Genomic DNA, 16,890 nt, shown 5'->3' on the forward strand with positions numbered 1-16,890 from the left:
TATATTGTTTTACTTTACTAAAAGATAAATAGAAATAGATAAGAGATGGAAAAAAGAAAAAAAATTATATGAGTGAGGTGATAATGTTATCTCCAAATGTAGATATTCTACGCATTGGTGAAAAGATTGAACTAGGATACAGGTGCAAAATCTGGCTTTGAGATGCAGAGTTTTACGACATGCTATGAAAAAGAGGTGAGGCACTTGAGACCAATATAATAAGCACAATTGATGGAGAAGAGGAACCAAGTTTAAGTTGTGATTATGAAATTTAACTAGAGGAAGTCACAGCATCTCTGAAACTCAGTTATTCCATGTTTAGTGGAGAAGATAGTATCTACTTCACACACTTTGTTTTGAGCACACAAAATGAAAGGGCTTTGCAAAATATAAAACTATGTAAATTAAGATAGTGTGATGTAAAGTCACGAGAATAGAAGGTTGGAGATTTTAAACTACATATTTCTTAAGGGTTTCCAAGTTGAGACTTTAGCCTTCTTCCCTTGATTGAAGATCCACATTTTGCTGTGCTATGAAGGGGATAACTCCTTATCATAAGCGAACATTAGAAGGCTGATTGGACGGTCTGCTTCTGAAACACAGTAAAAATACTGCTGAAATCTTTGTAAATCTTGGAAAAGCCTTTGAATAATCATCTTTAGGTTTTGCTTAATTGCAGCAATATAATTTTAAGCAGCAAATAAAGGAATAAATCAGAAAAATCTCCAATTCAAAAGTTATTTTTCTTATGGCATACTTATGGGTAAACAAGCATGTTAAATATTGCTTATACTTATTCTGTATTATTAGTTTCAAGCCTTAAAATTGCATAATACTAAATTATAAAATGAAATATTTAGACACATTGATTTAAGGATACATAATAATCCATTTTTAGTTTTTCTTTTACTTTTTAAAGTTACTATTTGCACTGCAATAAATGATACCGCTTTAGGAAAAAAAATCAAAACATAGATGCCTGAGCAGAGTAAAAATTCTTAGAGAAGCAGGACTATGTATATTTTGTGTCTTTAGACTATGTTTATAATATCAGTATTTTATTGGTAAAGATTGAGCTGAAAAATATTTGTATCTACTTTATCCATTTTGATTGGATGAGACATGTGCATCTTGATATTTCTTAAAGGTATTACAGCTCAAGTTTGGGTACATAATAAGAAATTTCCTAATATAAATTCAAACCAACTTGTGTTTACATTTTCACTTGCTTTCCCCCCCCCTTTATTTTTGGTATGCTAGTCGAGGTGTGAGCTTTTTATTATAAATGTCACAGATGTCACTTTTCCTTTTCCCAAAGGTATTTGAAAGAAAATAAGGACATTATCTCAGTTTTCACCAGTATGCGTGAGTGTCCCCAGCACAGGGAATTTCTTGATTCAGCCTTGCATCCCAGCACCTTGGACAGTGACAGGCTCAAAATTGGCTTTTAATACCTATTTTGGAACATGAATGATTTTGTCGTGATATCATACTTGTTTTATATGTCTCTAAAAATAACAATCACCAGAGCTTGAGCATGTTTTTATTTTGCTGTAATAAATGCTTTTATGCAAACTACTTCTAAATTGTTTTTATTTCACTTTTAATGCAAGATCAACACTTGGAAAATTGAATCTCTTAAGCTAAAATTCATGTTAGCACAAAAATTATTATTATTTCAAGATATCGTCTTCATTTTACTTACAAAATCACCATATAAATGTAAGACAAATTAAATTGTAAAATGCTCTTTCAAAAGCAGAGCTTACTTTTATTCTCATACTCAAGCTCACAAAGAAATTCTTACAGGTAGAAGGGAGGCTCCCGTGCCCCCCGCCCCCCCAACTCAAAAAAGAAACTGAAAAGAAAAAGAGAAATTTCCACTTAACTTTTTAAAATATTATTACTGTGAAACAGTATGGGTTAGTGTAAATTGTAAAGACACGTATGTTCTGAACTCCTCTTTCACGCTGAATTCCCTTTCACGCTGATATAATATATTCTTCCTGCTTTCTGTTATTGTTCGCATGCACTACTATAAAGATTATGGATCCCAGCAATTACTCCTTATTTTCACGGTAGAAACCGGCACTGAATAGGAAACAGGAAAATGTACAGAGGGCAAATCCGTCTGTAAAGGATCTCTGTGGGCCGATATTTATTTCGGTTTGCACTAAATTAGTCGTGGCCTCGCAAGAACCCTTTGTCTGTGGGACGGTGGGTCCCATCATGGCAACCATTATCTATTCGTGGAAACGACATCTGCTGACTCCGCCCGGGCTGGGGGTGGGGAGGGAGCACCGCGTGGAGAGCTCGACTGAGAATTAAAGTGAGTGAACAAAGAGAACTCCCATCAGCCGCCCGCCAGCGTCTCGCAGCTGCATCAGGAGACGTCAGTCACGCCCGGAAAGCTGTTCGAGTCCGCCTCCTTGGAAAAGGAGCTCAAGTAAATAATTGATGGAGATTGACGGAATCCAGGACAAAGCTTTGCAGAAAACGAGTGCATCCGTGTTCGAGCGGTTTTGGAATCCTCCGCCAAGTACGGGATAAGAGAATAGAGCATGGACTTTGAGCGCTGCTGCCAATTTTCCATCTCGGGCGTGGCTCTGGCCTTTTTGTCTCTTTATCCCGCCACTCCCCACCCCCGGACCCCGTCCCCCTCCCCGCCGCCTTCTCTTTCCTCTTGAAAGTAACCTCTCTTTGGTTACTTCTACCCTATCGTCCCTTGCAATCCCGCCCTCTCCCCTGCCCAGTTCGGTGAGGTCAGCTCATGAATATCTCTGCACTTCCTGGGGAGCGTCTGGCCCAGCTTGGTACCTCGCGTGTTAGCCTGCTGAGAGCTGCAGCTCCAGCCCAGCCGCGGACCTCCGAGAAGTCACCAGCTCTGGGGGCAGCTGAATCTTGACGTTACCGCCATTGTTTGGAGAAATCGAGTGGGTGTGGAACTGCGGCGAGCGAGCCCAAAGTCATGCTCACCCGGAAAGTCGTATACAATAATATGAAGTTGAACTTCCCTCAGCGAAGAAAAGCACAATAATAAACCCTGAGATCCCCGGAATATCAGAAGGAAAGTGCTGTTGATTTGCTCAACTACTTGGAAACCTCGCCTCTGCTGAGAAGTGAGCAAGTTCTGGATTTCTAAAGGGTTGGGGATGAATGATGGGGTGGGTCACCGGGCGGATAAAACTTGAGATTAAAAGTGTTGGTCTAAGTCGTGCCGGGGTTGGTTGGGTGGCAATTTTCACCGGGAAAGCCTTGAAGAGATGCAGCATCTTGTCACTTTGTGCGAACCACGTGACAGCAGCCGGATACCTTTGATTGTGGAGCCCAGTTACTGGAACACAAGCTTTCACCTGGGTTAATGCTGTCTGGGGGCTGAGTTTAAACATTGGCTTCTCGGTTCTGGAATTATTCTGCCTGATTAAAAACAAAAATAAGTTTGCATTGGCAATATAAATTAGTTAGATAGCCCATAGTGTCACCCAAGATGATAAACTAGGCCAGACGTTCTAGTATTATTGTGGCTGGGAGAGAAGATGTAGAAAATAAGTTGATGGGCAAATTTCTCCCCTGATGTCTTCTTTGTTCACCTTTATATTTCAAAGTGAGTTGGAAGGAGATGCCGGAAACAGAAAGGAAGGTGGATTAGGAATCCTCTGGTAATATTTCTTTATAAAATGAGGAATTACTGCATGCTAAGTTGTGATGCTAAAAATAGATGTTAACAAGAATTATGCAAGTAAAATAACTGGCAGTAGGGTAACCTCCTCTCTGTATAGGACAAATATTTTTAAAGCAGAAATTTATGCCTAGTCATGCCCTTTCACTGCTTTAGACAGAAATAATTTTAAGGAAAAGGCAACTAATTGACTAGCTGCCTGGATCCCTAGGGAGAAGAACCTATGAGGCAGTAGCTTGCTGTTTTTCAGATTAAAGAAGCTAGTGATGGATTTATCTTGGAAATATATATACTGGAAATTGATTTTACCACTATAAGGGAAGATGCATCAGCCTTCTGGGTTCTGTCTCAGAATATGGCTACATAGGAGGGAATGGGCACTTTAAAAAGTACAACTTTGCCTATGATATGCAATGTAAGAAGATGGCTAAGAATGAAAATATTTTCTATCTAGCAATTACACTTAAAACTAAAGTGATTCATAAGGACTACAAAATTGGATGAGCATAGGAAAATTCATCACCAGAAACTTAGGAAACTGCAGAACTGACCATCAACTTTTCCAAATGTATTTTAAAAATTATTTCCCCAAAGGGAAAAGATAAGCTTTGGGGTTGTTAATAACTAACCCATATAGACAATTCTTAATGCTGTTGTTTGCTTGAAACTGAGATTGATTTAAAGGCATTCATTATTTATATTTTCTTTTAGTTCTATTACAAAGGAAATTGGGTGCATTTCCCCAAAAACAACGTTGGAACCGGCTTGGGAAAGTGTCATTTATCCGTAGAAAATTTTCTCTAGGAGCCCTACATCATAACTCTTTTCCTCTAATTGAACTTGGGAATACTAATTAAATGAAAACTTTCTCCACTAAACTAGGCTTTACATATGGATTTGATGGCGAGGAAAGCCAACGTTGTAAAAGCAGAGATTTGACAACTCTAATATATGGACATCTTTTCTTTCTGAAGCCTCTTTTCGACTTTATCTCTTTTCTTTTATATCTCCCTTCCCACCAATTCCTGTCTGACTCTGTATCTCACCCTTTCCAAAGCCTGCTACCATGAGAATGTAAGGTTCAGCTGCTTTCAGATCCGTCATTTTGCTAAGGTGGAGTGAGATGGAGACAGCGCCACCCTGGGCAAAATGAGAATTGACATACCTGCATCCTATTTCTAAAGACAGCCCCTATTCCTAAAGTCAAAGCTTCTACTAAGCGCCATCCAAATCTCATCATTTTCTGAGAGCTTCTCTTGTACAGCAATATCACCCTTTGCTGTGCAACAACGCAGACGTGTTGTGTTCTTCTCTCTTTTTGTTTCTGTCCCAGCTTAGGAAGGAAGGTTGGCGGCGGTGAAGAGGGAAGAGGATGATCTAGTAATGGGCTATTCCAAATCGCATCTGGTAGGTTCTTCCTAGCCATGAGTCAGCCACCGACTGGGGGCGCTGCCCCTGCCACAGCAGCAGCTCCTCCCGCCGCTGCAGCCACTGAGGCTCGTCTGCACCCGGAGGGCAGCAGCAGAAAGCAGCAGCGAGCTCAGTCACCCGCTAGACCGAGGGACAATTCGCTGCGACAGACAATCGCGGCCACCAGGTCCCCAGTGGGGGCCGGCACTAAACTCAATTCTGTTCGGCAGCAGCAGCTGCAGCAGCAGCAACAGCAGGGTAACAAGACCGGGAGCCGCACGGGACCGCCCGCCGGCGCCCGAGGAGGCGGAGGCGGGGCCGACAAGGCGACGCCCCTGGCGCCCAAAGGGGCCGCTCCGGGAGCTGTCCAGCCCGCTGCTGGTGCTGAAGCGGCCCCAGCCGCGACCCTGGCCGCTTTGGGCGGCAAGAGGCCCGGACCGCCCGAGGAGCCGCCTCGGGAGCTAGAGTCCGTGCCCTCGAAACTCGGGGAACCCCTTCCGCTAGGAGAAGGGGGAGGAGGGGGCGGGGAAGGAGGAGGAGCCGGCGGAGGCTCCGGGGAAAGGGAGGGGGGCGCTCCCCAGCCGCCGCCGCCCAGGGGCTGGCGAGGGAAAGGCGTACGCGCTCAGCAGAGGGGCGGCAGCGGCGGGGAGGGGGCCTCCCCTTCGCCATCCTCCTCTTCTGCGGGCAAAACCCCAGGACCCGGCAGCAGAAACTCCGGAAGCGGCGTTGCGGGGGGCGGCAGCGGTAGTGGAGGGAGCTACTGGAAGGAAGGATGTCTGCAGTCTGAGCTCATCCAGTTCCATCTCAAGAAGGAGCGGGCAGCAGCGGCGGCGGCCGCGGCTCAGATGCACGCTAAGAACGGCGGCGGCAGCAGTAGCCGCAGCTCCCCGGTCGCTGGTGCCCCTTCCATTTGTGAGACCCTGGCAGTCCCCTCCGCCTCCCCAATGGCGGCGGCGGCGGAGGGCCCCCAGCAGAGCGCAGAGGGCAGTGCGAGCGGCGGGGGCATGCAAGCGGCAGCGCCCCCTTCGTCGCAGCCGCACCCGCAGCAGCTCCAAGAGCAGGAAGAAATGCAGGAGGAGATGGAGAAGCTGCGAGAGGAAAACGAGACTCTGAAGGTGAGGAGGGTGGGGGTATCCGGCTGGGGGATGGGAAGAGTGGGCCTGGGAGGATTAGGGCGTGTCCCGGCGGGGGTGAGAGGCTGCTAACCTGTTAGGGAGCCTTGAAGAGGGAGGAGAACAAGAAAGGAGGGAGGGGGTTTCCTAGGCCTTGTCCAAATTTGAAACTGAATCTGCTCTCAGTAACGCGAGGTTTTCATTTAAATTCTAATCTGGGCCTCCGTTTCTTTAATAATAATGGTTTGTCACACTTTTTCCTGGAGAGAGGTAGAGTAAGAGAATGAGAGAGGGCCTAAAGTGGGCCTTTTTTCCCAGTTTCCTCTTCTACACTCAGCTCCTTGTCACTCCTGTCTCGTGGAGAGAGGGCAATTAAAGCTGAGAATTTGAAATTGGAATGGGGTGTGCATGGTGTGTGTCGAATGGGCTGGAAGCGAGTTTGATTTTGACACGCGGCCTGTCACCACCTCAGAACGAGATCGATGAGCTGAGAACCGAGATGGATGAGATGAGGGACACTTTCTTCGAGGAGGATGCCTGTCAACTGCAGGAAATGCGCCACGAGTTGGAGAGAGCCAACAAAAACTGCCGGATCCTGCAGTACCGCCTCCGCAAAGCCGAGCGCAAAAGGCTCCGCTACGCCCAGACCGGGGAAATCGACGGGGAGCTGTTGCGCAGCCTGGAGCAGGACCTCAAGGTCTGCGGCGCGGGGGCTCAGTGGCGCGCGGCAGGGGCGGCGGGTGGGGACTTTGGCCAAGGGCTCTTTAGGCTGAGAAGTCTTCACTGGCGACTGGCAAGGAGCCTTAGGGACACAGTTTAGTAGCGCTAACCACAAAATACTAGGGTCTCAGAAGGGAGAGAACTGGCAGGTGGCTCTAAAGAGTGCAGAGTGTGTGGAGGGCCTGGCAGCAAACGAGCTAAGTGTGCTCTCCTGGGAGCAAGGTGGCTTTTCAAGAGGTGATGAGAAGAAGGCTCCCTTCTGGGCAAAAGCAAGGGCGTGGCAGAGCGCAGGCTCTAGCCTTTGATCTGCCCTAGTCTGTCTACTGAGAGAATGCCGGTGGAATCGGGCAGTCAGGAGCCACTAAAAGGACTCCTCTGGGGGAGTTGAAACCCAAAATAGGTACTGCACTAGGGAGATTCTGGAGTTAAGATTTATTTCAGCAAGTGTCCACTCCACCTCCTTCTTCCAGGACTACTTCTTTTCTGCACTTGCCACTTAGGTGACTCCCTGAGAAAATAAAAACAACAACAAAAACAAACAAAAAAACCCCCCAACTAACCAACTTGCAGCCTGTATGGTGTGAGGTAAATGAAAGAATTTCATTTTTTAAAGTGAAGTCGCTCCTTCAGAATTTCTTCCACCGGAAAAATCTCAACCTTCAAGTGCATTTTCTAGACAGGTGTGGTCTCCAGTTCAGTCTGACTGTAGGCAGATTCATTGACAATGCAAACTTAATCTCCTTGCACCAAATACGTATACTGTTCATTGCATTAACTTCATCAAGATTTAAAGATCACATGTAATTTTTCTTTATTTTAAAGAAAGCTATGTGTAAACATTTTATGAAAGACGTATTACTTTTTTCTTAACATTTGTTGAGTGTTTAGTATGTACTAAGCAATGTGGCAAACACTGTTACATACGTTATTATTTCATGTAATTCTCAAGGGAAAAAAATCCTACAATGTAGGGATTATTAAGTCACCATTTTCCAGCTGCAGAAGCTACACCTTTTACAGAGGTTAAGTGCCCAGGCCTGAAAAACAGCTAATAGGTGCCAGGCTCACTCTCCACTCAGTCCAAAATCACAACCTGTATCCTAAGCCTCTATACCAGGCTGCTCCACTTTTCTTCCAAACGCTAGAATTTCCAGGATAATCTCAAAACATGAGGCAAAAATGCACAGTCATTCAAAAAGTAATAATCGCAAGGACTAAAATGTTTCCTAACACTAAGCAACTGGAATTCTAGTTATAAGATTGAAATTCAAGCCCAACCCACTACTTGTAAAAACTTCAATTTTTCATTCTTTAACATAGATTATAATAGAAACATCTACCTCATAGTTTTGTTGAAGTAAAGGAGATTTGTGAAATTTCTCTACATGTGATAAAATCCAGTGCAACATTTGTTACCACAGGGTAGTGCAGAAGTTAAGGGAACAATATATTTAGAGCCAGATTACTAGGCCTCTTAGCCCCGCAGTGTCTACTCGTTAGCTGTGTGACCTTGACCTCTCTGAGACTCAGTTTCCTCATCTACAAAACAGGAGTAATAGTGCCTATCTCATGGGATTTTTATAGGGTTAAATGATTGATATATGCGAATGGCTTATATGTATAGTTTGTAGAATAATGCCTGGCACATGGTAAGCACTATATAAATATTGGGTTTTAATGCATTCGATAGGAATAAAATTTTAGCCCTTATTATATAGTCATTAATTATATTTTATTGTTACAAACACCTTAATTCAGGTTGCAAAGGATGTATCTGTGAGACTTCATCATGAATTAGAAAATGTGGAAGAAAAGAGAACAACAACAGAAGATGAAAATGAGAAACTGAGGCAACAGCTCATAGAAGTTGAAATTGCAAAGCAAGCTTTACAGAATGAACTGGAAAAAATGAAAGAGGTTAGTATTTGATTATTTCATGGTGTACTATGTATTTTTAGCCCATTAGAAAAGAATCCCAAGGACTAATATGACTGTTAAAAAATTTATTTTATGATTGCAGGACAATTTTTTACTCTTTCCCAAATAGTAAAAAATACACCATTTCATACCAATAAATGAGTAGTGACAAAAGATTCTGACCTAAACACTGTATCTAACTCGACATGTACGAGCTTTGACTGATCTCTGTGTTTCATCTCTGTGTCTTCTAAATGTATGTTAATTAAATAAATTCCAGAGCATACTAAATGCAAAGGGTGTCAAGAGTGTCAAGGAATGAGCCTTATGATAGTTGAGGGGAATAATTAGCCCCATGAGATTACTATTGAGTTCATAGAACCATGAATTTTTAGGATGGAAAAGACTCTAAGGTCCATTTGATCTAATTCAGTCATTGCTTGAAGTCTGTCTATAGCAAAGCCACCCCTTCCCACAATGTTCTAATGCTTAGAATATCACCAGTGACTATCCCTGAAGATACTTCACAGCAGCCAATTGTATCATATCATAGCTCTGTTTAAAGATTTTCCTTTTTTCTTTTTTACATGAGATATATTTAATTGTAACTTTAGCCAGTTCATCTTAGTTATACCCTTTAGGGTAGAAGAGTCAAAGTTCTCCTTCATGTCAGCTATTCGAAGATTCCAAATGTATTTACCATGAGTCTTCTAAAAGAATAGAATCAGGATAAAGAAATGGAGAAGAAAAGAGACAGAAACATCTATCAAGAAATGATTAGCTTTAAGATAGATAGCAATTTAATTAGAACTAAATTATACTTTTCTTTGATAGCTACCTGAACATGTACAATGCAACTTGTGAAAACTACCATTGAGAATTAGCAAATGCACAAGTTGTCTTCTGAAAAATTTCCTCTGCTTGAATCAGCAGAATTCTAAAGAAAATTCTAATCTTTCCACAGACTGAGGTATTGACCCACCTGTCATTGCTGTGCTTATCTCAAAATGGTACAAAAATATATCTACCATGTAGCAGTGAAAATATCAACAGTCTGATTAAGAATATGTGTTAGGACTTTGCAGAATACAGTTTCAGTGGAGTAAACTATTTTTTTGTCATCTGTCTTATATTATCCTGACTTTAAACATTTTTTAACATAACAAAATAGTAAAAAAAAATTTTAATGATATGAAATCCTTGGCTACTAGCTAGGAGTTGCTCTGTGCTATAGTAGAAAAATATGGAGACTGGGAACTGTGTGATCTATTTTCACCAGTAACTGGATGACTTTAAAAGACCTGTAACTTCTACTTGTCTACTTTTATCCAGTTCTGCACTGAAAGGTTGTTTTTGATGATTCTCAACATCTTTTTTCTGGTATATAAGACTTTTTCTCATGAAATTCAGAACATTGCCATTTAAGGGATGGCAAAGATTTTTCCCTGAAGTTAAGAGATCAAATATGAAATTAATACAGATATAAGTATATATTTCTTCAACAATAATGTACAGTTGAAGGTATGTCAAAAATTGACTTTCATTTATAGAAAAAAAAGTAAAGTAGGTAACTGTATTAGTTCTCTAGGGTAGCTGTAACAAAATACCAAAAACTGGGTGGCTTAAACAACAGAAATAATGAATTGTCTCACAGTTCTGTACTCTAGAAGTCTGGAATCAAGACGTTAGTAGGGTTGGTTGTTTCTGAGGGCTGTAAAGACAGGATATGTTCCTGGCCTCCCTCTATGGCTTGTAGATGACCATCTTCATGGCAACATGCCTTTCTCCCTGTAGCTCTCTGTTTCCAGACTCCCCCTTTTTGTAAGAATATCAGTGATATTAGATTAGGGTCCTCCCTAAGAACCTCATTTGACCTGCCTAGGCTCAAGCTATTCTCCCACCTCTGCCTCCCTAAGAGCTGGGATTACAGGCATGAGCCGTCGCACCCAACCCTCATTTTAATTTGATTACCTCTAAATACCCTGTCTGCAAATGAGATTTCATCCTGAGCAATTGGGGGTTAGGACTTCCATATATGAATTTGATAGGGAGGGTAGAAGGAGAGAACAGAATTCAACCCACAGGAGCAACAATCTGATAGCTTCCTGTGAGCAAGCAAAGAGAAAGTTCATCATCAGTCTCATAGGCGCCATTCCCTGTTCATACATTACTGTACTCTCTCATATTCCTTGTTTATACAATTTAAAACATTCAAGAACAAACAAACTTTGCTTGATTACCAGAGATAAAAAAGAAATGCCTTGTAATTTGGTGTCATGTGAATGTTTTAAGTGGATACCTGGAAAATTGTACTTAAGAATGGCATAAGAGCTTTCTGATTTTCATTTTACCATCTATTAAAGGGGAAAATATGCATAGACTGTCTATCCGTTAGCCAGAACGATGGGACCTCTCCCATCTTAAAATAAAAGCCAAAATAATCTGGCCACCAGGAGGAAAGGGTAGAACTTGGGAATGTCCTCAGGAGATTGTAAGGATGCATTTCCTTGATTCTTTTGCTCACACTCTTCCCGGTGACTATTTCCTTCAGGGCTCTAATTCTGGGTTGGGAAAATGCTATTCCAGTACCAAGCAATGTGGGTATAGATGTTTGTACCAAAGAGGAAATTTAATTCTCCTTAGAGTTATAAAAAACCAAATGCCAATGCCTGATTAGGGAATACAACAATAAAAGTAAAAATAATTTAGGAGTATATATGCAGAACATCAGCCTTTAAAGTAATCTTTTATTAAGAAAATGGCATTCATGATTTGAGAAGATGGAAGGTGGTGGGGAAACATAAATTAAAAAAAAAAAACAGAGGAAGGGAGAAAGAGTGGAAGATAAAGATCTGGAGGATACTAAACATAATAAAGGAAAACCGAATAATATTCTTGTAGGAGTGCTCTATAATTACCCATTTGAGGTTGACCTTCATAGTGTTCAGAAAAATGTCAGAAATAGAAAGAGTAGTTTAACAACATGTTTAGAAATCAGAAATGTTCCGTTTAGAAAAGATTTTTGCAATGATAATTTTATAATGCTCTAAGAAGATAAATATTAAAACTGAGCTGCAATTATAACTGGCTTACTCTGTAGATAAGGGTTGTAAGTTTCTCCTTGGATGACTTGCAACAACTTCAGTTAACCATCTGCTTCATTGGTTGTAAAATGAAAACATATTCAAGCCCTTGGTGAGTGTTAACCAACTTGGTTAATTTGGTCAGAGATGAATTGTTATCCCTTCATGTCATTTTTTTAAAGGAGAAAAGTAGAACCAGGCCAAGCTCTCCATTAAGAGAAAAGACACTAGTTATAGAGTAAAATCATAAAATATTAAGTAGAATATACTTGAGAGAAGCAATCCTCCAATTCCAAGATTTTAGATCTTTATATGGAGTCATATAGATGTTGAACAGCACCACTGGGACCAATAGACCATCTGCTAGAGTTTAGAACTGTTTACTAAAAATTTAACTAGCTTCAAAGGTATTGACCAATTGCTCTCAGGATTGGTGGCTGCACAAGGTCCTGTGCACCTCCTCACATCTATCTGCCTATCTTCTGCCCCTGAGAGGATGGAGTAGGCACCTGGGAGTAAGAAGAATTGAGTAGAGGCAGAATGGAGGTAATTAGCGGCATCTGTTGCATCTCATTGCTTGTATTGAAATAGCTGATATTTGACCAACTACAAACAGGAGGGACCTCTTCAAATGCTGCCTTTGAATCTTAATAGCATTTTCATCCCAATTATAAAACATTGATTGCTACCAGCAGTATGCTTTCTTACTGTAGAAGAATGCCTTTACCTTTCTGTAACCTGTAGAAAATGGCAATCTATCTTTCAACATTGGAAATGATCAAAGAGACAGAGGTTTTTGTTAAAGTTATGTCATGTAAACAACAAGTAGCTCTTTGAATGCCAGAATGGGTTCATGCACAAATAGGATAAAGTGAGGTTATGAAGGAGGCTTTAGACAATGCATTCTCTGTGAGAGGTGAGTTTTTGCTCCAATTAAATTGAGGATCACTGTCTGTCATGAGGTTCTGCTGCTGTAGCAGTGAACTTTATTTTCAAAGCTTTGAAGCTCCTTGTAATCATCAACAGAAGAAGGGTCATGTTGTGTCACTTTTAAGGTCTGCTGCTTGGTGAAGTGTTGATAACAGATATTTGAGCAAAGAATTCACCAACAGAGGAGCAAAGAAAAGAAAGAGTAAGATGATGATGATGAGAACCGTTTATCAGATCTTTTTTCTTTTCAGAATCTGTACTCCTTATATTGTCTCATACCTCACCCATACACAAGATTCTTAAAAGAAAATAATTTTCTTAACTTTTTTCAGTCTGTGCTCCAGAAGGTTCTTAACTGGCCTACTGAAATAGCACCATCTATCTTGGACTTTTATTTTTTGTGCACTTGGTATAATAGATCTTATCTATTACAATGACCTTTCATTCTAGAACACAAAAGTAATTAGTACTATAAATTTAACAGCGTCTCTGTTTTTTTGTTTTTTAGAGTCCCTTGAGAGTATATCTGTATACCCAGATTATCTTTACAAATGGAAAACTTTAATAGGCAAATTCTGTACTACATGTTTATAATTACCTATTTATTTTCTTATATAAAATAAAGAACTGATCATAACTACACTTGGTTCTCATAGGGCATGTTTTCCTGAATAATAAAATGTGAAAAAGAAATGTTGCATGATAAATCAGTGAGGAAGCATTTCAAGAGACAGTTTAATGGGGCATTTCTTGCAAATATTTTCCCCTGGTTCTGGTAGTTTACTTAACATTTTAAAATAAAACATTAGTCATTGATATTTTAAAATGAAATGGCCATACATATATTTAGATGCATCAATTAAACATTATTATTTTAGTCATATCTTCTCAGAGCCAATAGTTTGTTGAATAACATGGGCAGGAATAAGAGACTAAATTAAAAACAAGAAAGAGTGTGTCAGGTAAGCATAGAAAAGCGTGTCTTCCAGGAAGTTGCCATGTGTTATGAATGCATTTTAAAGATGTATTTATGTAGGCATTATACATTTTATTGGATTTTTTAATGAAATTAGATATACAGTTCCATGTACTCTGAAGTGATCTTTAATATTCAGTTGCATGTAAATGACTCTTTTACCCAGATGCCAAGCCCCCATCAGAAACAAAGTAGTACACAGATCAGAAATTGGTGGATTATTTTTGTGCAATATAATGAACTTTTATTATAAACTTCAAATTTGTTATTTACATAAAAATACAGGACAGCATGACACACCCCCACATTGTTGATCAGATTCCAGTTCCTTTATTGGCTGAAATTTTGCACTTCATATTATTGAAACTGTAAGGTGCTGAACAAATACAGGCTTTTACCTGATTAAGCATCTCCTATTAAGTACATTTCCAGTTTGCATCTAAAATATCTATTGATTTGGATGTTTGCAATGTAATGGGCTTTCTTAAAAAATTGTTTAACACATGTATATTTAAATTTTTGTTGCTTTTGCTGATGAAGCATATTAATAAGAGTTAAGTCTCCAACCCTGAACTCTTAGAGGCCAGTTTGACTTGGTCCAAGGGCTCAAGACTGAACTTTGAGTGACTCACCTCTGTGAGATTAGCAATTTATCCATGTTAAGTATCTCCATGGAAGTATATTACTTATATAGTTACTGAAGTGTTGTTTATTTCTCTGACTTCTGTATCCAACCTACCTTAAAAGGGGATTTGAGGCTGGGCATGGTGGCTCACGCCTGTAATCCCAGCACTTTGGGAGGCTGAGGCGGGCGGATTACAAAGTCAGGAGATCGAGACCATCCTGGCTAACACAGTGAAACCCCATCTCTACTAAAAATACAAAAACTTAGCCAGGCATGGTGGTGGGTGCCTGTAGTCCCAGCTACTCAGGAGGCTGAGGTAGGAGAATGGTATGAACCCGGGAGGCGGAGCTTGCAGTGAGCTGAGATTGTGCCACTGCACTCCAGCCTGGGGGACAGAGGGAGACTCCATCTCAAAAAATAAAATAAAATAAAATAAAATAAAGTAAAATAAAGGCGGGGGGGTGGGGGGAATTTGAAATGGTTCACAATAAAGCCATAAAACTATTGAAATAAGGGTTTTCAAATTAGGTTAAAACTCTGGGAAAATGAAGAAAAACTTAATCCATGGGATGTACATTGTTATGAAACAGCTCTGAGTTTAGTATCACTCAAGCCTGGGGACCAAATATTGAAAGAAGTCATTTCCTAGCTGTCACCAGATATAGAAGCAACACTGAGTTTTATGTGAGGCCTCTGGGGCAATCATGAAGAAAATCAATATAGTACAACAAAATGTTGTAGTTATACACAGACTTTACGTGCAGCCATCATGGATAAATGAACCTTCTAAATACTTGACAGGTCTTTTCTATAGAATCAACAAATTATGAGTTAACATTTTACAGAAAAGAGAATAGTCAGTTTTTCATTAGCCATGAATTTGAGTGTGATTGTTAGAAAGTACACATATCATGGAGTCTAGAAGCTAGCTTTCAGACCTCATTTGTCATTCCCTATGACCTTGAAGAAACAACTTAAAATGTATAGGCCTCAGCTTTTAATATGTAAATGCAGAAATTAAACTGAGTGCTCTCGAAGCTTCCTATAAATGTACCATTTTCTACTTTGTCAGTTATCCATCTCTGTTCTCCCTGAACGTTTCATAGTCAGGTATAAAATTCAGTTTCATTACTATTATTTAAATACTGTAATTATTTTTTCATATAGTCAGTCAACAGCTGTTTTTTGAATGCCTGGTGTAGTGTGGCCATGTAGATAACACAGAGGATATAAAGATACAGATGGCAAAATGTTGCATTAAACTCCAAGTTTGCACCCACTGAAGGTCCCTACTGAAAGTTTTTTTTCCAGATAACACATTTTTTAATTGAAAAAAGTGGACATTTGAGGAACATGTGTCTTTTTTTTAACTTTTAAGTTCAGGGGTACAAGTGCAAGTTTGTTACATAGGTAAACTTGTGCCATGGGGGGTTGTTGTGCAGATTATTTCATCATGCAGGTATTAAGCCTAGTGCCCATTAGTTATTTTTCCTGATCCTCTCCTTCCTCCCACTCTTCATCCTCTGAAAAGCTTCAGTGAGTGTTGTTCTCCTCCATGTGTCCAGGCATTTTCATCATTTAGTGCTACTTGTAAGTGAGAACATGCAGTATTTGGTTTTCTGTTCCTGTGTTAGTTTGCTAAGGATAATGGCCTCCAGCTCCATTCATGTCCCTGCAAAGGATGTGATCTGTTTCTTTTTATGGCTGCATAGTATTCCATTGTATATATGTACCACATTTTCTTTATCCAGTCTATAATTGATAGGCATTTAGGTTGATTCCATTTTTTAACACAGGAAGTAAGACACACAGTTATCTCTCTGTTGCTACTTAGCATTCAGGGCCTGTGCTAGTGCTGTAGAAATTACAGCTGAAGACCTGATATGTGGGAATGAGTACAAGTTGAACCTCTCTAATAATCCAGCCATGCCTTTTGATGTGGCCTTGGCTCTACACTCTAGGAAGCTATAAAGACTATGTAGTAACCAAAGAATTCATCATCTATTCCAGTAAATAAACCAATGTGTTGAATGATGGCCACTAAACATTCTAATTTCTGCAGAAAGTCTTGAGGTGGGGTTTTTAACCATACGATTCTTAGGATGAAATCTGCCTATGCTTCCTGCCCCTGGAAGGCTGCCAGGCCCTCACCACAGAATGTGGCCGTTAACCAGCGCTGATCCTCAGCTAAACATCCAAATGTTTGTATTTTGTTATTTTTGAAATTTATTTTTATTCCCTATGACTTCTCTGATGTTTTTTGAAGATGCAAGTCTTTATGTTTTCAAGAGCATAATAAAAAACTTTTTTGAGATTACTTGGCCTTTGTATGTGTGACAGACATCAACCTCATGCAGAAAAGACATCAATTAAACAACCTCAATCCCTTCCTTAAGAGATTCTCAGGGCACAGTTGTAACTAAATAGTCCATGTGGTG

At 40.4% G+C, this 16,890-nt stretch overlaps 1 protein-coding gene across 1 annotated transcript in view; it reads left to right on the top strand.

The window, feature by feature from the left end:
* The first annotated feature begins 2,043 nt into the window (after positions 1 to 2,043).
* SOGA3 (SOGA family member 3) overlaps positions 2,044 to 16,890 on the top strand; it is a 48,626-nt gene continuing 33,779 nt past the window's right edge. Inside the window, exons 1-4 of the mRNA XM_012002315.1 lie at positions 2,044 to 3,119; positions 5,013 to 6,204; positions 6,674 to 6,898; positions 8,680 to 8,838. Of these exons, the coding sequence (XP_011857705.1) occupies positions 5,104 to 6,204; positions 6,674 to 6,898; positions 8,680 to 8,838 (1,485 nt within the window). The 5' untranslated portion in view covers positions 2,044 to 3,119; positions 5,013 to 5,103. The remainder of the gene's footprint in view (positions 3,120 to 5,012; positions 6,205 to 6,673; positions 6,899 to 8,679; positions 8,839 to 16,890) is intronic.

The sequence above is a fragment of the Mandrillus leucophaeus genome, unplaced genomic scaffold (assembly GCF_000951045.1).
Source record: "Mandrillus leucophaeus isolate KB7577 unplaced genomic scaffold, Mleu.le_1.0 Scaffold682, whole genome shotgun sequence".
NCBI lineage: Eukaryota > Metazoa > Chordata > Mammalia > Primates > Cercopithecidae > Mandrillus > Mandrillus leucophaeus.